Source organism: Pseudophryne corroboree, chromosome 8 (assembly GCF_028390025.1).
Source record: "Pseudophryne corroboree isolate aPseCor3 chromosome 8, aPseCor3.hap2, whole genome shotgun sequence".
Lineage (NCBI taxonomy): Eukaryota > Metazoa > Chordata > Amphibia > Anura > Myobatrachidae > Pseudophryne > Pseudophryne corroboree.
The window spans coordinates 360,851,142-360,875,688 of record NC_086451.1 but is presented as its reverse complement, the minus strand read 5'-3'; the positions used below and the strand labels follow the sequence as shown (position 1 = coordinate 360,875,688).

General features: G+C 47.8%; 1 protein-coding gene across 8 annotated transcripts in view; it reads left to right on the top strand.

Annotated features, from left to right (window-relative positions):
- The first annotated feature begins 5,984 nt into the window (after nt 1-5,984).
- LRCH2 (leucine rich repeats and calponin homology domain containing 2) overlaps nt 5,985-24,547 on the top strand; it is a 337,409-nt gene continuing 318,846 nt past the window's right edge. For all 8 annotated transcript variants that reach the window (XR_010183107.1, XM_063937538.1, XM_063937536.1 and 5 more), the window contains exon 1: nt 5,985-6,340. Coding sequence is in view for 7 of the 8 variants with exons in the window: in XM_063937538.1 (XP_063793608.1) it covers nt 6,013-6,340 (328 nt within the window). In the remaining variant the exon portion in view is untranslated. The remainder of the gene's footprint in view (nt 6,341-24,547) is intronic.

Genomic DNA, 24,547 nt, shown 5'->3' with positions numbered 1-24,547 from the left:
TGAGCCGAAATTCACATTACACCACACAGTATGAGCCGAAATTCACATTACACCACACAGTATGAGCCGAAATTCACATTATAGCACACGGTATGAGCCAAATTCACATTACACCACATGGTATGAGCCGAAATTCACATTATAGCACACAGAATGAGCCAAAATTCACATTATAGCACAGAGAATGAGCCGAAATTCACATTATAGAGTGACAGAGTGACAGGGAGAGTGACAGCAGGGACATGGAAAGTGACAGCAGGGATATGGAAAGTGACAGCAGGGGAATACAGTAGGGACTAGGGAGAGAGAAAGGCAGCAGGTTAGATTACCTGTTTAGCAGCGGCGGTGGTCTGCGGTGCTGTGGATGAGTAGGCTGTGGTAGGCGTGACGTGGAGGCTGTGGGCCTCGGAGATAGTGCGGAGGAGGAGGCTGTGGGTGCGCAGAGGTCCGAGGGCGGGGCGGCAGAAGAGGCTGAGGGCGGCTGCAGTGGATCTGGAACCAGGCTGGCTTTATTATCCCTGCCGCCGCATCGAGCTCCTGTGACCACGGCGCTAATATTTCAAAACTGCTGCGGACCGGCAGCCAATCAGCGACAGATTTGAACTAGTAGTGCCGCGGTCACAGAAGCTCGATGCAGCGGCAGGGATAATAAAGCCGGCCTGGTCCCAGATCCGCTGCAGCTGGGAGTCTGGAACCTGGGCTTCCAGTGCGGCGGCGATGGTAGGGGCGGAGCGACGGAGGGCGGACCGGGAACGCAGCTTCTTTGTCGGCCCATACAGTAATGCCCCCAGCAGTAGCATCCCTTATACAATGCCCACAGTAGTAGTGCCCCTTATGCAATGCCCCCAACAGTAGTGCCCCTTATGAAGTGCCCCCTTTACAATGCCCTCATTAGCTGTGCACCCCATCAGTAATGCCCTTAATGGTAATGCCCCTGTGTAGTATTGCCCCTAGTCGTTTAGCCCCTGTAGTTTAGCCCCAGTGGTCATGCCCATACTGGTAATGCCCCTGCAGTTATGACCCCAGCAATTTACTCCCCCCCCTCTAGTTTAGCCTCTGAGTGGTAATGCCCCCAGTAGTTTTGCCCTCATGTAGTTTGCCCCATGTAGTTTAGCCCCCAGTGGTAACGCCCCCTGCAGTTGTGCCCCAGTTGTTTAGCCCCTGTAGTTTAGCCCCCATGTAGTTTGCCAAAATTAGTAATGTCCCCAGTAGTTTGCCCCCTTGTAGTTATACCCCCAGTAGTTTAGCTCCTGTAATTATGCCCCCTTGTAGTTTAGCCCCCAGTAGTAATGCTGCCAGTAGTTTGCCCCTTTGTAGCTTGCCCCCTTGTAGTAATGCCCCCAGTAGTTTGCGCCTTGTAGTTTGCCCCAGCAGTAAAGCCCCCCAGTAGTTTGCCCCCAGTACTAGAGCCCCCCAGTAGTTTGCCCCTCTGTAGTTTGCCCCAGTAGTAAAGGCCCCCAGTAGTTTGCCCCCAGTACTAGAGCCCCCCAGTAGTTTGCCCCTCTGTAGTTTGCCCCCAGTACTAGAGCCCCCCAGTAGTTTGCCCCTTGTAGTTTGCCCCAGCAGTAAAGCCCCCCAGTAGTTTGCCCCCAGTACTAGAGGCCCCCAGTAGTTTGCCCCTCTGTAGTTTGCCCCCAGTACTAGAGCCCCCCAGTAGTTTGCCCCTCTGTAGTTTGCCCCAGTAGTAAAGGCCCCCAGTAGAAACGCCTGTAGTACACATATAGGAGGGAGGGAGGGAGAGAGGGAGGGGGGAAAGAACTATACTTACCTAGCCCCGCTCCCGCCGCAGTCCTCTCTCGCCGCCCGCTCCTCTGCACTATGAGAGAGACGTCATGACGTCTCTCCCATAGCGCGCACTGACAGAGCCGGAAGCCGGAGCTCAGTACTGAGCTCCTGCCTACGGCTGCCGCTGCGGAGAGGGAGACGGGCGCCCGCTGGTAACGCGATCTCAGCGGGCGCCCGGCATCTCCCTGCAGCGCCGCCCGGGACATCGGGTTAGGTGAGCCGGGGGAGGCGGAACTGCGTTCCGTCTCCTGGTGGAACTGACGGAACGCAGTTCCGGCCCGTTCCGGCTCACTTTAACCCCTGTGGAGAGGTATATACTATAGGTGAGAGAGAGAGATGTTATTTAATGGAGAGGTGTATACTGTAGGTGTGTGAGAGAGAGTGTTGTTATATAGTGGAGAGGTATATACTATAGGTGAGAGAGAGAGAGAGAGAGAGAGAGAGAGAGAGAGAGAGAGGTTATTTAATGGAGAGGTGTATACTGTAGATGTGAGAGAGAGTGAGTGATGTTATACAGTGGAGAGGTGTATACTGTAGGTGTGTGAGAGAGAGTGTTGTTATATAGTGGAGGGGTATATACTATAGGTGAGAGAGAGAGATGTTATTTAATGGAGAGGTGTATACTGTAGGTGTGTGAGAGAGAGTGTTGTTATATAGTGGAGAGGTATATACTATAGGTGAGAGAGAGAGATGTTATTTAATGGAGAGGTGTATACTGTAGGTGTGTGAGAGAGAGTGTTGTTATATAGTGGAGAGGTATATACTATAGGTGAGAGAGAGAGAGAGAGAGAGAGAGAGAGAGAGAGAGAGAGAGAGAGAGATGTTATTTAATGGAGAGGTGTATACTGTAGATGTGAGAGAGAGTGAGTGATGTTATACAGTGGAGAGGTGTATACTGTAGGTGTGTGAGAGAGAGTGTTGTTATATAGTGGAGGGGTATATACTATAGGTGAGAGAGAGAGATGTTATTTAATGGAGAGGTGTATACTGTAGGTGTGTGAGAGAGAGTGTTGTTATATAGTGGAGAGGTATATACTATAGGTGAGAGAGAGAGAGAGAGAGAGAGAGAGAGATAGATGTTATTTAATGGAGAGGTGTATACTGTAGATGTGAGAGAGAGTGAGTGATGTTATACAGTGGAGAGGTGTATACTGTAGGTGTGTGAGAGAGAGTGTTGTTATATAGTGGAGGGGTATATACTATAGGTGAGAGAGAGAGAGATGTTATTTAATGGAGAGGTGTATACTGTAGGTGTGTGAGAGAGAGTGTTGTTATATAGTGGAGAGGTATATACTATAGGTGAGAGAGAGAGAGAGAGAGAGAGAGAGAGAGAAATGTTATTTAATGGAGAGGTGTATACTGTAGGTGTGAGAGAGTGATGTATAATGGAGAAGTGTATACTGTAGGTGTGAGAGAATGAGTGATGTATATTATGGAGAGATGTATAATGTAGGTCTGAGCGAATGAGTGATGTTATATAATGGAGAGGTGTATACTGTAGATGTGAGAGAATGAGTGATGTATATAATGGAGAGGTGTATACTGTAGATGTGAGAGAGAGTGATGTATATAATGGAGAGGTGTATACTGTAGGTGTGAGAGAGAGTGATGTATATAATGGAGAAGTGTATACTGTAGGTGTGAGAGAGAATGAGTGCTGTATATAATAGAGAAGTGTATACTGTAGGTGTGTGAGAGAGAGTGATGTATACAGGGTCGGACTGGCCCACAGGGGTACCAGGGAAACCACCGGTAGGCCCACTGCCTGAGTGCCCACTCCTTCCTCTAGGGATTAGGTTCCAGACTGTGCACTTGTATTATACATGGTAGACATGTTGCATTACACTGCACTAGACTATTGTGTATTTCAAGCCTCTGTAGATGCTGGCCACACCCCCTTTGTAGGGTGGCCACACCCAATGCCAGTGCTAGGGTGTTTGGCGCCTCCATGCAAACTACAAAATTTGCGCCCTCTCCAATACTTAATAAAGGGACAGTGTGCGCCTTAAAAAAGAAGGTGTGGTATCACAAGGAAGGGGCATGGCCACACAATAGCACCCCAATTCAAAATACGCCACACAGTAGCGCTATCTTATTGTCATTACACCGCATGTAATAATAATAATAATGCCCACAGTAGACGTGCCCTTTATACACATACCCACCATATCAGTGCCGCTTATACACATAATAATGCCAAGAGTAGCAGTGCCGCTTATACACATGCCCACGGTAGCAGTGCCACTTCTACACATGCCCACGGTAGCAGTGCCACTTATACACATGTTCACGTTAGCATTTCCGCTTATATACATGCCCACGGTAGCAGTGCCATTTATACACATGCCCACGGTAGCAGTGCCCCTTATACACATGCTCACGGTAGCAGTGCCACTTATATACATGCCCACGGTAGCAGTGCCACTTATATTCATGCCCACGGTAGCAGTGCTGCTTACATACATGCCCACAGTAGCAGTGCCACTTATACACATGCCTACGGTAGCAGCGCACCTTATACACATGTCCACGGTGGCAGCGCCCCTTATACGCATGCCCAAGGTAGCAGCGCCCCTTATATACATGCCGAGGGTAGCAGCGCCCCTTTTGCACATGCCCAGGGTAGCAGCGCACCTTATACACATGCCCAGGGTAGCAGCACCCCTTTTACACATGCCCAGGGTAGCAGAATGCCTTTTACACATGCCCACGGTAGCAGCGCCCCTTATGCACATGATAAATGCCACATATACACACACGCTGAGTGCCCTACACACACACTGCTGACACACAGAGTGCCTGCACTGCTTGGCTTCCGTGGTGACTGGAGTGAATGAGCGAGTCCACTTCAGTACACAATTCCACAGTGTGACTGACTTTGTTTCATGCTCTGTGCTTGGGTTCTCTAAATGCTCCTCTACGCGGCACACTCTCCCTCTCCTCTCCCACCCCACGTACCTGTAGGAGGCCTCGGCTGGGATTGCACCTCCTCCGCCTTCTCTCACTTGCTCTGCCCTGTTAATCAGCCAGGAGCGGCAGCTCTGGAGGACAGCGGTGGCGCTGTGTGTGCGCTGTGGGCGGCAGCAGTCTCTCTGGGGCGGAGGGGGAGGCAGCCAGAGGGACATTACTCGGGGAACCGCGCTACACACTGCCGGCTGCCGCTGCGCCGTATGACAGGCGCAGCGGCAGCAGCAAGGTAGCAGTGCAGTCAGAGCGCCTCTTCAGCTTGGCGCCTACCTGCACTGCATACCCTTGCTGAGCGGGTAGCGCCGGCTCTGGCCACACCCTTAAGTATGGGCCCCTATCACTGCATTCCCCCGGTGGGCCCTTCATACCCCAGTCCGACACTGGATGTATATAATGGAGAGGTGTATACTGTAAGTGTGTGTGAGAGAGAGAGAGAGAGAGAGAGAGAGAGAGAGAGAGATGTATGTAATGGAGAGGTGTATACTGTAGGTGTGTGTGAGAGAGAGAGAGAGAGAGAGAGAGAGAGAGAGATTTATATAATAAAGAGGTGTATACTGTAGGTGTGTGTGTGAGAGAGAGAGTGATGTATATAACGGAGAGGTGTATACCGTAGGTGTGAGAGAAAATGAGTGATGTATATAATGGAGAGGTGTATACTGTAGGTGTGAGAGTGATGTTATATAATGGAGAGGTGTATACTGTAGGTGTGAGGGAGAGTGTGATGTATATAATGGAGAGGTGTATACTGTAGGTGATGTTATATAGCAGAGTGGCGTATAGAAAGGGAGATGTTATACTATATAGAGGACAGGTGTATATAGGTGTGACAGGGTGTGCTGTATAGGAGGTTTACCACACAACTGAGACAGACAGAGAGTGATGTTATATACTGTAGTTATAATAGTTACAGTGTGTAAGGATGGTAAGTGTGACAGAGTGAGTGATGTTACAGTATATAGTGGGGAAAGGCGTGTGTGAGTGTTGTAGAGAGTGGGTGATGTTATACGGTGTGAGGGGAGCTGTGTTAGTGCGACACAGAGTACACAGAGTGTATGGGTGACAGTCAGAGAGTAGACATCAGCGCAGCACAGCTGTATGGCCCCTCCCCCCCTTTCCTGGTGTTTGGTACGTCCCTCACACCCCCGGCTCCACTCTTGGTACAGCCCCTGTAGCAGCAGTAGCGGGGACCGCACATGCGCACTGAGCCGAGCACTTGCTGCTATAACGGTGTCACTGGCACTGGGCTATTCCTGGGCAGCAATGGCGGCGAGTCAGACGGCGGCGGCCGTGGTGGGGGGTACAGGTGGGCAGGGTGGAGGCGGCACCGGGCAGGGAGGAGGTGGTCTCGGCGGCGGAGCAGGGGGCGTCGTCAGCACGGTACCCGGTGTGTGTCCCGGCTCGTTGTCCGTGTTCCCCAGCTTCCCCAATGGACCGCACTGGAGCACAGGAACCCTGCACCATCACACCGTGCGCAGCCTGGACCGGGCCCTGGAGGAGGCGGTGTGCTCCGGCATCCTGAACCTGAGTGGCCGCAAGCTGAGGGACTTCCCGGGCAGCGGCTATGATCTGACGGACACCACACAAGCAGGTGGGGCCATTGTCAGCGATCTGCTCTGCAGGAGGGTGCTCAGTACCGGGCATGGCATTGTCATATGTGCCACTGTCCCGGAGCGTTATGTACATACACTACTATCCCAGGGCATGCCACTGTCATACGTACTACCGCCATCATCCCGGGGCATGCCACTGTCATACGTACTACCGCCATCATCCCGGGGCATGCCACTGTCACACGTACTACCGCCATCATCCCGGGGCATGCCACTGTCACACTTACTACCGCTATCATCCCGGGGCATGCCGCCATCATCCCGGGGCATGACACTGTCATATGTATTACCGCCATCATCCCGGGGCATGCCACTGTCACACTTACTACCGCCATCATCCCGGGGCATGCCGCCATCATCCCGGGGCATGACACTGTCATGTATTACCGCCATCATCCCGGGGCATGCCACTGTCATACATACTATCGCCATCATCCCGGGGCATGCTGCTGTCATACATACTACCGCCATCATCCCGGGGCATGCCGCTGTCATACATACTACCGCCATCATCCCGGGGCATGCCGCTGTCATACATACTACCGCTATCATCCCGGGGCATGCCGCTGTCATACATACTACCGCCATCATCCCGGGCATGCCGCTGTCATACGTACTACCGCCATCATCCCGGGCATGCCGCTGTCATACGTACTACCGCCATCATCCCGGGGCATGCCACTGTCATACATACTAGCGCCATCATCCTGGGGCATGCCACTGTTCCATAGCGTTATGTATCATACATACACTACTATCCCAGGGCATGCCATTGTCTCATAGCTCTGTGCATAATACATACACTACCATCCTAGGGTATGCCACTGTCATACACCGCCACCATCATCATCCAGGGCATTCCACTGTCATTCACTAGCACCATCATCCCGGGGCATGCCACTGTTTATAGCGCTATGTATTATACATACACTACCATCACAGGGAATGCCGCTGTCCTACAGACTGTCACCATCATCCTAGGGCATGTCACTGTCCCATGGTGGTATGTATCATACATACACTACTTTCCCAGGGCATGCCATTGTCTCATAGCTCCATGCATAATACATACACTTCCATCCTAGGGCATGCCGCTGTCATACACCACAACCATCATCCCAGGGCATTTCACTGTCTCATAGCTTTATGTATCATACACCTCCATCACCATCCCAGAGCATACACCTGTCCCCTCGCTCTGGCTCTATCATCCACTTCTCCTTTCATGGGAAACTCCAAGAACTTCATCCAGCACTTGGTGACCCCCTCCTCACAGGGATCCCAATCCATCGCCCAGTAACTCACTTCTCATGGGGACCCCCTTCAGCTCTCTGTGGCCCATATCCAGTACTCAGTGATTATCACACACAGTTATCCCCAGCCAGCAGTCATCATGGGAAACCTCATCCAGCCCTCTCACAGGCAACCAGTCCAGCTTCTCCTCCTCGCTTGGGAAGCCATTCATGTTACAGTCCTCTAGCATTCTTTTTCAAGAACCCCTTCCAAGTACAGTCTATGTTATTGGGTACTCTCCTTTCTTGGAACTCAGTCAGAGGTGTTACTTCAATAAACCTGTCCTGCTACTGTTACGGTCCTCTTAAATCAGGCATGTCCAAACTGCGGCCCGGGGGGAGAGGGGAGAGGGAGGAGGGAGAATTTAGTGCCATTTTTTTCGGCTACCTGAAAAAACAGCACTAATCGTCATGGGCAAAATCGACCATGAATTAGCCAAAACACATGGATTGGCGGCATATTCGCCAATCCACGTGGTTTTCGCCCGTGCCGGTTTTTTCCACCAGTTGAAAAAACGGCATCGGCATTGAATAGGTCGAATGTAAATTCGACCTATAAACAGCCGAAAAGTGCAGTTTTTCGCCTGGATGAAAAAAACAGTACTAACTGAACACCTCCATATGACTGGTTTGTTTTCACCCTTTTCTCTATTCTTAGCTATACATCTTCTTTGTTAGTACTGTGTATAAGTAATTTGTCTAATAACAGAATGTTTCTGTGAAAATCATGTTTGTGTAAAGCGTAAACATTTGTGACCACTTAAACAGTAACGAAGAATCTGCTGTTTCATGTAACCCTTACCATTGACACACTCCTATGCATGGAGCTCTCCTATTGCTGAAATCATTGTGTTAATTGCACATGTAGTAATATGTTCAGTCTCGAGAAGCAACTATTATGTATGTAAGGCTATTTAATAAAGTGCTCATAATGCTGTATCATGTCCCAGGGAAGACCTGCATTTACTTTCCATACAGGTAGTCTGTCCCAGGGAAGACCTGCATTTACTGCCTGTACAGGTAGTCTGTCCCATGAAAGCCCCTGCGTTTGCTGTGCGTACAGGTAGTCTGTCCCATGAAAGCCCCTGCGTTTGCTGCGCGTATAGGTATTCTGTCTCAGGGAAGCCTCTGCATTTACTTCCCATACAGGTAGTCTGTTCCAGGGAAGCCCCTGCATTTATTGCATGCATGTGCACTCTCTACATGTAGTCTGTGCCAGGGAACATCTACAGGTAGTCTGTCGCAGGGAAACCCATGCATTTGCTGTGCGTACAGGTAGTTTGTCCCAGGGAAGCCACTGCATTTGTGTGTCGTTTTGTCCCGGGGAAGTATCTGCCTTCATTGCATGTATGTGGAGTCAGTTGCAGGGAAGCCCTTGCATACATTGCATGCTTGTGCAGTTTGTTCCAGTGAAGCCCCTGCAGGTACAGATAGTCTGTCCTAAGGAAGCCCACTGCATTTACTGCCCGTACAGGTAGTCTGTCCCAGGGAAGCCCCTGCATTTGCTGCCGGTGCAGGTGGTCTGTTCCAGGGAAGCTCCTGCATTCATTGCACGTATGTACAGTCTGTTTAAGGAAATCCCCTGCTGCATATACAAGTAGTTTGTCCCAGGGCATCTTCTGCATTTGCTGCCCATACAGGTAGTCTGTCTAAGGGAAGCCCCTGCATTTACTGCGCATACTGTTGTCTGTCTCAGGGAAACCCATGCATATGCTGCGTGTGCAGGTAGTCTGTTCCAGGGAAACCCCTGCTGCATATACACGTAGTCTGTCCCAGGGAACATAGTAACATAGTATCTGAGGTTGAAAAAAGACAATTGTCCATCGAGTTCAACCTATTTGTGGTCTCCTATGCATGATGATTTGACTAAAATTTCTGACTGATGCTGCTGTCAGCCATTGCATTTTATCCCTATTTATAGTAACTATAATGCATGACTATGCACCATACCCCTGGATATCCTTATCCAATAGGAATTTATCTAACCCATTTTTAAAGGTGTTGACAGATTCCGCCATTACAACTCCCTCGGGCAGGGAATTCCAAACACGTATTGTCCTTACCGTGAAAAAGCCTTTACGCCGTATTGTGCGGAATCTCCTCTCCTCTAACCTGAGCGAGTGTCCACGAGTCCTCTGTGTTGATCTAACCAAAAACAGGTCCCGCGCAAGCTCTGTGTATTGTCCCCTTATATATTTGTAGATGTTGATCATATCCCCTCTTAGTCTCCGCTTTTCCAATGTAAACATGCCTAGTCTTTCAAGCCTTTCCTTGTATTCCATCGTCTCCATGCCCTTAATTAGTTTGGTCGCCCTCCTCTGTACCTTTTCAAGCTCCAGGATATCCTTTTTGTAGTACGGTGCCAGAACTGTACACCGTATTCAAGGTGTGGCCTCACTAGTGATTTATATAACGGGAGTATAATACTCTCGTCCCTAGCATCAATACCCCGTTTTATGCATGCTAATATCTTATTAGCCTTCTTTGCTGCAGTCCTACTTTGGGTACTACTGCTTAGCTTGCTATCTATGAGGACACCTAAGTCCTTTTCCAGTACAGAATCCCCTAATTTTACCCCATTTAGTACGTAGGTGTAATTTTTGTTCTTGTTACCACAGTGCATTACCTTACACTTGTCTGTGTTGAAGCGCATTCTCCATTTGGCTGCCCATGCTTCTAATTTAACTAAGTCGTTCTGAGGAGACTCGGCATCCTCCTCTGTATTTATAGCCTTACACAATTTGGTATCATCTGCAAAAATTGACACCATGCTCTCTAGACCTTCTGTTAGGTCGTTAATGAAAATATTGAACAATAGCGGTCCTAATACTGAGCCTTGCGGCACACCACTTAGCACTTCAGTCCAAGTTGAAAAAGATCCATTAACCACAACGCGCTGCTCCCTATTATCTAACCAGTTTTTGACCCAAGTGCATATTGTGCTTCCTAGCCCTGATTCTTGTAGCTTGTATATAAGTCTCATGTGTGGTACAGTATCGAAGCCCCTGCATTTACTGCGCGTGCAGGTTGTCTGTCTCAGGGAAACCCATGCATATGCTGCGTGTGCAGGTAGTCTGTTCCAGGGAATCCCCTGCTGCATATACAAGTAGTCTGTCCCAGGGAAGCCCCTGCATTTACTGCGCGTGCAGGTTGTCTGTCTCAGGGAAACCCATGCATATGCTGCGTGTGCAGGTAGTCTGTTCCAGGGAAACCCCTGCTGCATATACACGTAGTCTGTCCCAGGGAAGCCCCTGCATTTACTGCGCGTGCAGGTTGTCTGTCTCAGGGAAACCCATGCATATGCTGCGTGTGCAGGTAGTCTGTTCCAGGGAAACCCCTGCTGCATATACACGTAGTCTGTCCCAGGGAAGCCCCTGCATTTATTGCGCGTGCAGGTTGTCTGTCTCAGGGAAACCCATGCATATGCTGCGTGTACAGGTAGTCTGTTCCAGGGAATCCCCTGCTGCATATACAAGTAGTCTGTCCCAGGAAAGCCACTGTATTTACTGCGCGTGCAGGTTGTCTGTCTCAGGGAAGCCTCTGCATTTGCTGTGTGTGCAGGTAGTCTGTTCCAGGGAAGCCCATGCATAGTCTGTTCCAGGGAAGCCCCTGCATTCATTGCATGTATGTACAGTGTGTTTAAGGAAAACCCCTGCTGCTTATACAAGTAGTTTGTCCCAGGGAAGCCCATGCATTTACTGCACATACAGGTAGTCTGTCCCAGGGAAGCCCCTGCATTTACTGCACATACAGGTAGTCTGTCCCAGGGAAGCCCCTGCATTTACTGCACATACAGGTAGTCTGTCCCAGGGAAGCCCCTGCATTTACTGCACATACAGGTAGTCTGTTCCAGGGAAACCCCTGCATGTACAGTAATGGGGCTGTGTGGATGGCGTAATGGTTATCATTACTGCCTCACCTACTGAAAAATACCACCAAAGTAAAGTGAGTGTTATTAGTAAAATGTCACATTAGCAGTAAATTGTTGTTGCATACAACACAGACATGTGTATATTAATTTTTATTACTTACGGTAGCGTTGTATGGTGTATCCTGTAGTTAGAATTTTTTTTTTTTTTTAAGTCTGTCTTATATAATATTATACTTGAAAAAAACAAACCCAGCAATATATTCCAGTGCTCACATTTCACACAAGTACTAGACGTGTGTCACCGGCTGAACTAATTGTAGTTAATCATTTCCCAAGAGCCTCTCGTGTATATGGTCAGAACTGTGCCCACTATCACACTGTAATCTCCTCCCATATTATCTCTTGCCCATTAATAATAATAATAGGAAGGAATTTACTGTCCATTTTGAGTGAATTGATTAAAATCGATATTGTACTTCCTAGGCCAAAACACAGTTATTAATATTCAAAAATTAATATTAAAAAAAAAATCACCTGTTGGCAAATGTGCTTCAGCCCCCGAAACGCACCATTGATTACGATCGATAATCATCTATTTTTATATAGATTAAAATCGACCTTTAGTAAATTCCCCCCTAGTGGTGTAAGATTATTAGAACAGATTGTGGGGGTGATTCAGACCTGATTGCACGCTATCTTTTTTTGCTGCACTGCGATCAGAACTGCGCATGCGTATGCACCGCAATGCACAGGCGCATCGTTCAGGTACAAAGCGGATCGTTGCTGTGTGATGGGTTTTACGAAGAATCCATTCGCACAGCTGATCGCAAGGCGATTGACAGGAAGAGGGCGTTTTCGGGGCAACTGACCATTTTCAGGGAGTGGTTGGAAAAACGCAGGCATGTCCAAGCGTTTGCAGGGCAGGTGTCTGACGTCCGTTCCGGTCCCGGACAGGCTGAAGTGATCGCAGCGGCTGAGTAAGTCCTGGGCTACTCAGAAACTGCAAAATATCTTTTTGTACAGCTCTGCTACACATGCGTTCGCACACTTGCACATCTAAAATACACTCTCCGGTGGGCGGCGACTATGTGAACGCAGGACTGCAAAAAACTGCTAGCGAGTGATCAGGTCTGAATTAGGCCCTGTGTACTTGTGTCCCTCTTTCACCTGCTAGACACCGTTTCTTAGATTTGATAATCCCAACTCTTACATCAGTGTAATCTGCTTTTCTGAAGTGTTTTCTAAAGCATTAGCTAATCAGCATCTCCATGTGTGATCTGCAACTTCCATCATTCACCAAGTGATCGCTGTATCCGGTGTACATGTGCTTTAGTCGGCCTGTAACAAATTATTTTATTTCCCTTCTTACTGTAATTAGGTAAATGGATAAATCAGTACATTTGTGTCGGTCCTTTCTCCAGCATCTGGCTGTACAGCTAGCAATAGTCTGTTCCCTGTTGTCCCCTGCTTGGTTATATGCTTGGTGTGTAGGCAGGTGGTGTGCTGCTGTACGATCATCTGCCCCTTTAATTCACTTCCAACAATCTGTGATGGTACTTTACGTGAGCCCCTTGTCAGATTTTCTGCAGTTCAGCCTGGTAGATTGTAAGCATAGAGTGTGTATGATATATTAGAGGATCCTTATTTCAGCAGTCTCGATTGTTATTTGTGTTCTCATTGGATCACTGTAAATGTGTGATCACAAATGTTGAGGGCAAAGTGATTGTAAACGTTGGCCTTGTAGTATGTGATTAGATGTCCAACAAAAAAAGACTTCCCTTACGTTTAGTTATGAATTGCAATATCATTGTACAGGTATTATGATTTTTTTTTTTTTATTTCTTATAGCACCTTTCTATCTACAAATGTGTGGTTGCAAATTTTAATATCTGCAGTTATGTGCAATTAAAATGATTCTTCCAATTTTAAAACCTTTTTTAAATTTTTTTTTTATGTAACGTTTTGCTATGATGAGGTTGGCTGGTGTTCCGTATTGTGTGCTTGGAGAGTGATTATTATCCATTGGTTTATGCTGTTTCTTTCATGTGTCCTGGCCTGTGAGTGGTGCTTTGTTGCTTGAGGCATGAACGTATTTATGGGCTTTGTGATTGCCCGTTATGGAATTCCAATGAGGAGCATTCTCTAGTGCTGCGAGGTTTCAAATACAGATTTATTTTGTTTAGGAAGGAAACTCTTAAATATGTGTGTCTAGATAGCTATAGACTTTATATATATATATATATATATATATATATATATATATATATATATATATATATATATATATATATATATATATATATATATATATATATATATATACATATATATATACACACAATAGTCCAAAGACCGGCACTCCCTCCGTTTAAATAGCTGCCCCGGTGCCCCCAGAGTAAATGCTGATACAGAGGACAAAAACTGCGGCACTCAGGGTCTTTTGCTTGGAAAGATTTGTATTTAAGAATTCAGTTACATGACGCACCCGCGCCCCACCAACGTTTCGGGGATTCCAACCCCTTTGTCAAGGTGTAGGTGAAAGAAAAGATATATATATATGCATTATCTAACATTAGGAGAGAGTGCCGGCTATTCGTGTATATGTGTATATCTCTCTCTCTCTCTCTCTCTCTCTCTCTCTCTCTCTCTCTCTCTCTCTCTCTCTCTCTCTCTCTCTCTCTCTCTCTCTCTCTCTCTCTCTCTCTCTCTCTCTCTCTCTCTCTCTCTCTCATGACTGATACTTGGTATATATTTTTTTGGGGGAAATTATTTTTGAACGCTTTCATATATTATTAACTTTAATAATTCTTAAATTATTTTTCTGTTTTCAAAAGTTACCTATATGCACAGTCCTCTTCCCCAAATAAAAATAAAAAATCAAACCTTTTATATCCTCTACGGGTTTGTTTCCTTAAAAATGTATGAAACACTGAGCGTCTGGTCAATGCTTTCTCTCCCCTGTTCTGTTCAGGTGCTTAGTAATTGGCAGCTTGGAAAAAAAAACCGAAGCTGGTCCCTATTTATGTGCTTCTGGTTGGTTTAATTGATAAGTCTAACAATGCAGGAGCCAAATGATTCATTGATCTCCAAAGCCATTGTCGGCAAAACTACAATAGTGGTTGCTAAGAGTATATACCCACAGACTATTGTTCTGTTATGGCAATGCATAAAAAGTGCATTCAAAGTCAAGCAAAATACTTGGTATTATTTTCTGTTAAACCACACAGCCCCAATACAGTCTCTTACAACGGTGATCGTGATTTTGTTATTGCAGATTGGACCAAGTGCCTTACAAAACAATGCCTGAATTGTTCTGTAAATGTTTTGGATTATGCTAACCCTCGTAACCCCCACAAAATTCCCACCACACATTGATTTTCCTGTTATCATTGTTTGCTCTGCAATGAATTCAGGAATGCAGATAGCAGTGGTAAATCTCTGAATCCGTACACAAAGTGCTACGGGTGGTATTCATGTGACCGCCGGTCAGCTGACCGACAGTCACATGACCTCCTCCACCAGCCCGACGGGCACTGTCCCCATGGTCGGCATGCCGACCAACAGGGACTATTTCCACTTGTGGGTGTCCACGACACCCATAGAGTGGGAATAGAACCTGTGGCGACCGCAGGTCGCCACTGAGCCCGCAAGGGGCTTGCTGCACTCGCCCCTCCCCGCCGGATCCTGGCGTCGGTATGCTGCCGGGATCCCGGTGTCTGTAAGCTGACCGCCGGTCAGCCGTACTACACCCAAGTGCTACAATGTATCAGCCACCAATTGTTTTTCCAGTACAAGTTCTGTTTTGCTTCATATACAGACCCCGTCACACACAATGTACAAGTGTCATATATCAAATTATATACAATCCAAAAACCTGGGTCTCAGCCTGGATTGAACACTGGTAGAACCTCTGAGGGGCAGTGTAAACTGTTAACCCGGGTCATCCGAACCGGTACCCATTTACAGCAATGGAAGAGCCTATCCCTTCCAACCACAGCATCCGGTGGGTGGTCAGGAGGTTGGGGGACGCGGCGCACGCAGCCTCCGCTGCTATACAGACAGCAGTGGTGTCGGAGTCAAGGTGAATGGATTGCGTGAGCGTGAGTGCAGTGTCCATTCACAGCACAGGAACTGAGGCTGCCAAAGTGCTGGCCTTGTCCCCCAGCATGACGTAGGCAAGCTAGGGGTCCTGATCTGCAGACTTCTCAGCACTTGGGGATGATGGGGGTAATTCAGAGTTGATTGCAGCAGCATATTTGTTAGCAGTTGGGCAAAACCATGTGCACTGCAGGTCGGGGGGGGGGAGGCAGATATAACGTGCAGAGAGAGTTAGATTTGGGTGGGTTATTTTGTTTCTGTGCAGGGTAAATACTGGCTGCTTTATTTTTACACTGCAATTTAGATTTCAGTTTGAATACACCCCACCCAAATCTAACTCTCTCTGCACATGTTATATCTGCCCCTCCTGTAGTGCACATGGTTTTGCCCAACTGCTAACAAATTTGCTGCTGCGATCAACTCTGAATTAGGTCCGATGTCCTCTCCAAGCACCGGCCTTATAGACACTGCACCTGTGTGCATGTGAATGGTGCCGACTCAGGATCCACAGTGGAAACGCGGTAAACTCTGTGTTTGACATTCATGTTACATGGGACCTGACTGCTCACTCACGCCAGGCATCTCAAGCTTCATGGCGTATTGAGGCTAGATATAACCGCACGCATCTGTGTATCTTTATATAATATTTATATTTCGGATGAAAGGTTAATTATCCAAATGCAACTTTTATTAGACATAAAAATGAGTCTTTTGGATTTATTTAAAATTTTTATAATTTGTATGGCTACTGCATAAACAAATGTAATATTCATGCTTGAATGAGAACAGACCAAAAAATGTTTAAAATAGGCATAGCATGGGTAATGAGAAAGGACTAAGCGGATTGTGAAACTTTGGCAAATATGGAAGTAAACTGCAGTTTCAAAAGGACATTTTCAGTATTCAGCTACTTTTTCAGTCTAGGCTTAGAATGCTGAATGTGGTTCTGTTTTACCCGAAAAATGATTTTGAAATATATTCAGAGGCTTTTCCATTCAAAAGCTTTCTGTCCATCTGATGCTAAAATAATGGGGAAACGCTAATTTTTATTGATGTGACAAATGAGATTTCTTGTTTTAGTATGTCAATCCAATTGTTCAGAAGTGCGTGAAGTTCATTAGCCAAGAATTTTATCCCCTAAATTTAATTAAGACATATTGAAATGAACATTTTTCAGTGTTCAGTAGGTGGAATATTGCATCAATATCTGTGATCAACCAGGGAATTGGGTTGCGGATTATGATGATGATGATAAGGTTGCAGTGCTTTAACTCAATCATATGTATTCGGGAATATGAGACATAATGGGGCCAATTCAATTTTTTGGGGCGTCTAAAAATCCTGTCTAAACTGGACTTTTTAGGGGCTCAAACAACTGTCACAATTCAATTGTGTTTGGGCGCCCATGCACATTGCGTATGTCGGGCCCATGCACATTGCGTATGTCGCGCCCAAACAGACATGGCTTAGGCGTCTAAACGCCCTGCTTTGGGCGTCAAAACTCTTATTTGGAAGCTGAAAGTGCCCAGTTTACACACAGGAGGTTGCGAGAAAAAATGTGTCTGCCGCTGGGCACCCAAATGGCAGAACAATTGAATTGCTGCCTCTGGGCGCCATCTAGTGGCGTCCGTGAAAATAAAAAACATTTTAATCGGCCTCAATTATGCAAATAAGTATAATCAGTAGACCTGATTATTTTAGTAATCGCCAATATCAATGGGGGTGATGGAGGGCAGTGGTCTCTATTTTCAGACCAGCCCCACTGCCTCTGTGCTACTTGAGGCATTTGGTATCTGATCTTAATTTTCGGGGACAACTACTGTATTTGCCTCTCAAGTTTTCTGTGTTGATTTTTCTTGTATTTCAGAGTGAATAAATAAATAAATACATTGCATACTCTGAGTAAAGTACTTACATATTAGAGAAACTAGTCTTCCACAGGAGAATAACATTATGCCCCTTCAAGTTTAGAATCAGAAATTGAATTTGTTAAAGGCGGGTGGTCTTCAGTATGCCGACTGACGGGATCCCGGCGCACAGTATACCGGCGCCGGGATCCCAACAGCCGGCAAACCGACACTTATTCTCCCTCGTGGGGGTCCACGACCCCCCTGGAGGGAGAATAAAATAGCGTGGCGAGCCCGCAAGGGGCTCATTTGCGCTCGCCACACTGTCGGTAAGCCGGCGGTCGGGCACCCGGCGCCGGTATGCTGGTCGCCGGGAGCCTGACCGCCGGCATATCGTAGTGAACCCGTTAAAGGCACCATGATGCACATCACAATCACTGCTCCATACCGCTTCTAGTCATGGTCAAAGTAGTATATCAGTTGGAATATCCAAAAGGGCATCAGGTTTCTACTAGTTGAGTGGGAGCCTGATGCCTCAATCTGGGTGTTGTGCTATACTTGTTGGTTAGGGATTAGAAGGAGTGTAAGGTTTAAAGTGCGTTAAGGTTGTATAGCTGGGGTCACCCAAAAAGGGGCACCTGCTTCTTGTTTAGAGCTCTCTTTAAATCTAGTACTATGACTGTTTCTTCAGAAATTCAATACTGTATTTGTCTGCGCTTTGGTAGTGAACAACAGCAGATCTTTCTGGGGTGGGTTTCAGCCTGGCTGAGAGTGAACTACCCCCACGTAGCGTGGAATACCTATTCTTTGGTTAAGATTAAAATTAAACAATCTGATGTGACAAAAATACTTAACAAGATTGCACTGATGAATTTGAAATGTGACACTTGTATATCTGTGCGCTAATGAGTCTGAATGTGTATATAAAGTGCTGCGATGCTATTGCGCGTCCTTTTTTTTTACTTTTTCCTCTTGCGTCTAGAGAATGCTGGGGTCCATATTAGTACCATGGGGTATAGACGGGTCCACCAGGAGCCATTGGCACTTTAAGAGTTTAACGGTGTGGGCTGGCTCCTCTCTCTATGCCCCTCCTACCAGACTCAGTTTAGAAAATGTGCCCGGAGGAGCCGGTCACACCTAGGGGAGCTCTCCAGAGATGTTTATTTTAGAGTTTGTTATTTTACAGGGAGGCTGCTGGCAAAATCCTCCCTGCATCGAGGGACTGAGGGGGGGAGCAGTGTTCACCCTGCGGGGTCTGAGCCACTGTCTCCGGTGACTGGACACTGAGCTCCAGAGGGGATAGATCGCTCCCCGCCTCAGGGGAACGCTCACCCCAGGAGCATGCTGCCACCCCCTTACAGAGCTGAAGTGTGGCGAGTGAGTCATCGGCTCCCTAACGAGCAGGGAGCCGACGTGAAGATGGCGGCTACAGGGTAGGAGCGCCCCGGGGCTCAGCGGTACTTGGTGCGGCGCTGTGAGGGGCGCCCTGAGCCGGCGCCTTAACCCTACACTGACCAGAATGCCTGTCGGGGTTCGTGGATCTCAGCCAGCACAAAATCCTCAGGCTAGTATAATCTTGGAAGAGCGGGAAGACAGCGCCATTAAGGGGGCGGAGCTTCTCCTCAGAGCGAACCCAGCAGAGTTCAGCGCCATTTTCCTGCCTACAGACACGCTGCCAGTGGAAGAGCAGTCATTCCAGAGCACCTCCAGCTATCTGTACGGTACCAGGGGGTTGTAGAAGGGAGGGGAGACTGTGTAATGACTGTGTCGCCTATTACGGGACACAGTCGGCGCTGGTTAAGGGTCTCCCTATACCTATATAGCGCTGTGTGTGGGTTGGCTCCAATCTCTGTGTCTCTCTGCCATTCTTGGGGGGGAAACTCTGTCTGCCCTGTACCCTGTGTGTATGTGGGGTGTACAAACAAACATGTCTAGAGACTCTGTCTCATATGCTGCAGAGGATTTATCTTCTCAGGAAGATCCCATCCCATGTAATCTGGATTGCACTGTTGTAGCGCAGATCCCAGCTAGAGAACCGGAGTGGTTAGCCTCTCTTAGTGGGGCTATTTCTCAGATTTCTGAAAGGGTTGCAAGGACTGAGCATGCAACTCAGGTATTGCAGATCTCTATGGCAGTATGGTCCGATACTGCTCCCTCGGGGCCCCCTGCGGTACATTCTCACAAACGTGCTCTTGCCCAAATTATGCAGGATGGCACGGATACCGATTCTGACACAGCAGACGGTGATGGGGATATGTCGAGGGGGACGGCATCACTTGCTAAGGGGGTGCAGTTGATGATTAAGGCCATGTGGGATGTGTTACATATTTCTGACACACCTCCTGAGCAGGTTAAGGAGGCCTTTTTCACAGACCGTAAGAAAGCCCCTCTTACCTTCGCGGCATCTAAGGAATTAAATACTATATTTGAAAAAGCCTGGGAAAACCCGGAGAAAAAATTCCAGATCCCTAAAAGGGTTCTGGTTGCTTTTCCCTTCCCGGAAGATGATAGAAAAAAATGGGAGTCCCCGCCTATTGACACCTCTGTCTCTAGGCTGTCAAAACAGGTGGTCTTACCAGTCCCGGGATCAACCGTGTTGAAAGACCCGGCAGATCGCAAAGTGGATGCTACGCTCAAATCCATATACACTGTTTCAGGGGCTATACTGCGGCCTACTATTTCCTGTGCATGGATTTCAAAAGCTATAGTAAAGTGGTCAGTCACTCTGCAGGAGGACTTGACTACGATGGATAAAGGTGATGTTGATTCTGCAGGGTTCCTGGTAGAATCCATGAAGGATCTGGTGTCACGATCCGGGTATCTGGACGCCATTACTTACCCTTCAGATGCCTCCTAAGGCGGGCTCAGCGTTCCAGGACCAGATTCCGCTGTTCCTGAGTTTCCACATGCAGAGTGTCAGAGTGGTGTTTTCATCAGCCGCGGCCTCCGCTGTGCCCGCGTGGTTAAATGTGCATCTATCAGCCTGGCGTCTCCTGTCTCCGGTGGCCGGCGCCGCCATTACTGTTTCCCAGACCACATGGATTACAAACCAAACTTCCCTCCAAGTGTCTGCATGGGCGCAGCCATCTTGGATTCTGTCATCTGATCATTTCCACCAATCTGCTGTTTGTATTGTTGATTTGCATAATTGCCTAGCCAACCCCTTCCTTGCTGCAGGTATAAGTAAGCTGTGCCTGAGCAAGGAAGACGTCAGTGCTTTGGTTGTCAAACCTAGTTCCTGTTTGTCTCTCTTCTATGATTGTCTTCCAGGTTCCAGCTCCTGTCTCAAGACTTCCACCATAGAGACCCGCACCAGCATTCCACCTGCGGTGTAGCCTGACTCTCCAATCCATTGTGGATTCATCTGTTTCCAGCTACAACACTACCTGCTTCCAGCCTCAGCTTCCAGCAGAATACAGCTTCTCTTAAAGGGCCGGTGTCCTTTCTACACTTTACCACTCTCCACCGGAATTATTATTTCTCCGCTCTCAAGTTCTACATTTCAGTTCACATTTCATCGCTCCCAAAGTTCATTTATTATTTAACTGGTTCCAGCCAGTATCCACTCCGTGCTAACAACAGTCTGGTTCCAGCCAGTATCCACAGCAGCTGTTTTACCTTCAGCAACCCAGCTCTTCCTGGAACACCAGCTGGTACAATCCTGGGTTATCTCCATTGCTACAGCCGGGCCTGGTAAGGACTTTCCATCTAGAAGATCATAAGAACTATCTCACACTACCAGTGCCCTGTGGCTCCTGCCATGCTGTAGTACTCAGGAACTGTATTTATTCTTTGCTGACTTTTACGTTTTCTTTTATTGCTGCTGTGATGCGGAGTTGTCATAATAAACATCATTGACTTTTATCTAAGTTGTCGTGGTCACGCCTTCGGGCAGTTATTATCCATGTTACTTACATGTCCAGGGGTCTGATACAACCTCCCAGGTTCCGGTACATCTCAGCCCCTACAACTGAGGCTGCCTCCCGTCAGCTCAGGCCCTCAGTTGTGACAGTAAGCACTGACCTAATGAATCCAGCCGGAGACCAGGATCAAGCGGCTAGGCCGATGCAAGAACTGGCAGCCCGACTAGAACATCAGGAGGCTGCACAGGGCCACATCATCCGCTGTCTCCAGGATCTCTCTACTCGGCTGGATGGGATTCAGACCACTCTCCGTGGATCAGGCGCGTCTGGTACGTCAACCACAGTGACTCCAGCTATAACCCCACCCACCTTACCCATTCCTGCTCCACGTCTTCATCTTCCAACGCCAGCAAAATTTGACGGATCTCCAAGATTCTGCAGGGGATTTCTCAACCAGTGTGAGATTCAGTTTGAGCTACAACCTGGCAATTTCCCCAGTGACCGTACAAAAATTGCCTACATTATTTCTCTTCTCAGTGGCTCAGCCCTCGATTGGGCATCACCGTTATGGGAGAGGTCCGACACCCTGCTATCTTCTTACACTGCATTCGTGTCAACATTCAGGCGCATCTTCGACGAGCCAGGCCGGGTAACTTCAGCTTCGTCTGAGATTCTCCGTTTACGCCAGGAATCACGTACTGTAGGACAATATCTTATACAGTTCCAGATCCTGGCATCCGAACTGGCATGGAACGACGAGGCCTGTATGCTGCATTCTGGCATGGTTTATCCGAGCGTATTAAAGATGAGTTAGCTACCAGAGACTTACCCTCCAAGTTAGATGAGTTAATCTCACTTTGTACGAAAGTTGACTTACGTTTCAGAGAGAGAGCAACTGAGCGTGGAAGATCATCTGCTCCAAAATCTTCTGCTCCTCCTCCTCGCCAACTGTCACCAACTAAAGATGAACCCATGCAAATTGGCCGTTCCCGTTTAACTCCTGCTGAGCGCCGAAGACGTCTCTCCGAGTTTCTCTGTTTGTACTGTGCAGCTCCGTCTCACACCATTAATGCCTGTCCCAAACGTCCGGGAAACTCCAAATCCTAGCTCGCCAAGGAGAGGGCCGGCTAGGAGTAATGATCTCCTCTCCATCTCCTCAAGATTGTAACCTCCCAGTCTCGCTTCAAGTTGCTCAACGTTATCAGAACGTCATTGCCCTCCTGGATTCCGGAGCAGCTGGGAACTTTATTACCGAAGCCTATGTTAAACGGTGGTCCCTACCCACCGAGAGACTTCCTTCGTCCTTTTCCTTAACTGCTGTGGATGGCAGTAAAATTTTTGATACAGTTATTTCTCTAAGGACTCTACCAGTTCGTCTGAGAGTGGGAGTTCTTCATTCCGAACTTATTTCACTTTTAGTGATTCCAAGAGCCACACATCCTGTGGTCCTGGGCCTTCCATGGCTCCGTCTTCACAATCCTACAATTGATTGGACGACTACGCAAATCCTGGCATGGGGTTCCTCCTGTACTAAGACATGTTTGTTTAACGTGTTGCCTGTCTGTTCCTCCTCCCCCAGGTCGTCTGATGTTCCACCTCCTCCATATCAAGATTTCACGGATGTGTTCAGTAAAGCTTCTGCTGATATCCTTCCCCCTCATAGAGAATGGGACTGCCCGATTGATCTCGTTCCAGGGAAGGTTCCACCTCGAGGCCGAACTTATCCGTTGTCTCTCCCCGAGACGCATTCTATGGAGGAATACATAAAAGAGAACCTAGCAAAGGGGTTCATTCGACCTTCTTCTTCTCCAGCCGGCGCAGGCTTCTTTTTTGTAAAGAAGAAAGATGGTGGTCTGCGGCCGTGCATCGACTACAGAGGTTTGAACGACATTACCATCAAGAACCGCTATCCTTTACCCCTGATTACTGAGCTCTTTGACAGAGTTAGCGGAGCTACCATCTTTACAAAGCTGGACCTGAGAGGTGCATACAATCTCATCCGGATCCGTGAGGGTGACGAGTGGAAAATGGCATTTAACACCCGTGACGGACATTATGAGTACCTCGTCATGCCCTTCGGATTGAGCAATGCTCCAGCTGTCTTCCAGCATTTCGTCAATGAGATCTTCAGAGACATTCTATACCGTCATGTCGTGGTCTATCTAGATGATATCCTCATTTTTGCCAACAATTTAGAGGAACATCGTTTCTGGGTAAAGGAGGTTCTGTCCCGTCTCCGTGTCAATCATCTTTACTGCAAATTAGAGAAATGCGTCTTTGAAGTCAAGTCCATTCCGTTTCTAGGGTACATTGTGTCCGGTTCCGGACTAGAGATGGATCCTGAGAAACTACAAGCAATCCAGAATTGGCCAGTACCCTTAACCCTCAAAGGGGTCCAGAGGTTCTTAGGGTTCGCCAATTATTACCGAAAGTTTATACGAGACTTTTCCACCATTGTGGCGCCTATTACTGCTTTCACCAAGAAGGGTGCTAACCCGTCCAAGTGGTCTGAAGAAGCCATGCAAGCTTTTCATCTTTTAAAACAGAGGTTCATCTCTGCACCTGTCCTGAAACAGCCTGACGTCGACTCTCCTTTCATCTTAGAGGTGGATGCCTCCTCCGTTGGAGTAGGAGCGGTGTTATCTCAGAGGGTTAAAGATGGTCATTTACATCCTTGCAGTTTCTTCTCACGGAAGTTCTCCCCAGCGGAGCGCAACTATGCCATTGGCGACCAGGAGTTGCTAGCCATCAAGCTCGCTCTAGAGGAGTGGAGATATCTGTTGGAGGGAGCTTCTCATTCAATCACCATCCTTACAGACCACAAGAACCTTCTATATCTAAAAGGCGCACAATGTCTCAACCCTCGTCAGGCCAGATGGGCACTTTTCTTTTCCAGGTTCGACTTTAAACTCCAGTTCTGTCCGGGCTCTCAGAATCGCAAGGCCGATGCCCTTTCCCGCTCATGGGAGCAAGAAAATGAGTCGGAGTCTTCAGACAAGCATCCTATTATAAATCCGTTGGCATTCTCCACGGTAGGGATGGACTCTACGCCCCCATCAGGGAAAAGTTTTGTGAAGCCGACACTAAGGAAGAAGCTCATGCATTGGGCCCATGCTTCCCGTTTTGCCGGACATACAGGTATCCAAAAAACCCTGGAGTTTATCTCTAGGTCCTATTGGTGGCCAACTCTGAAAAAGGACGTTTTGGAGTTTAT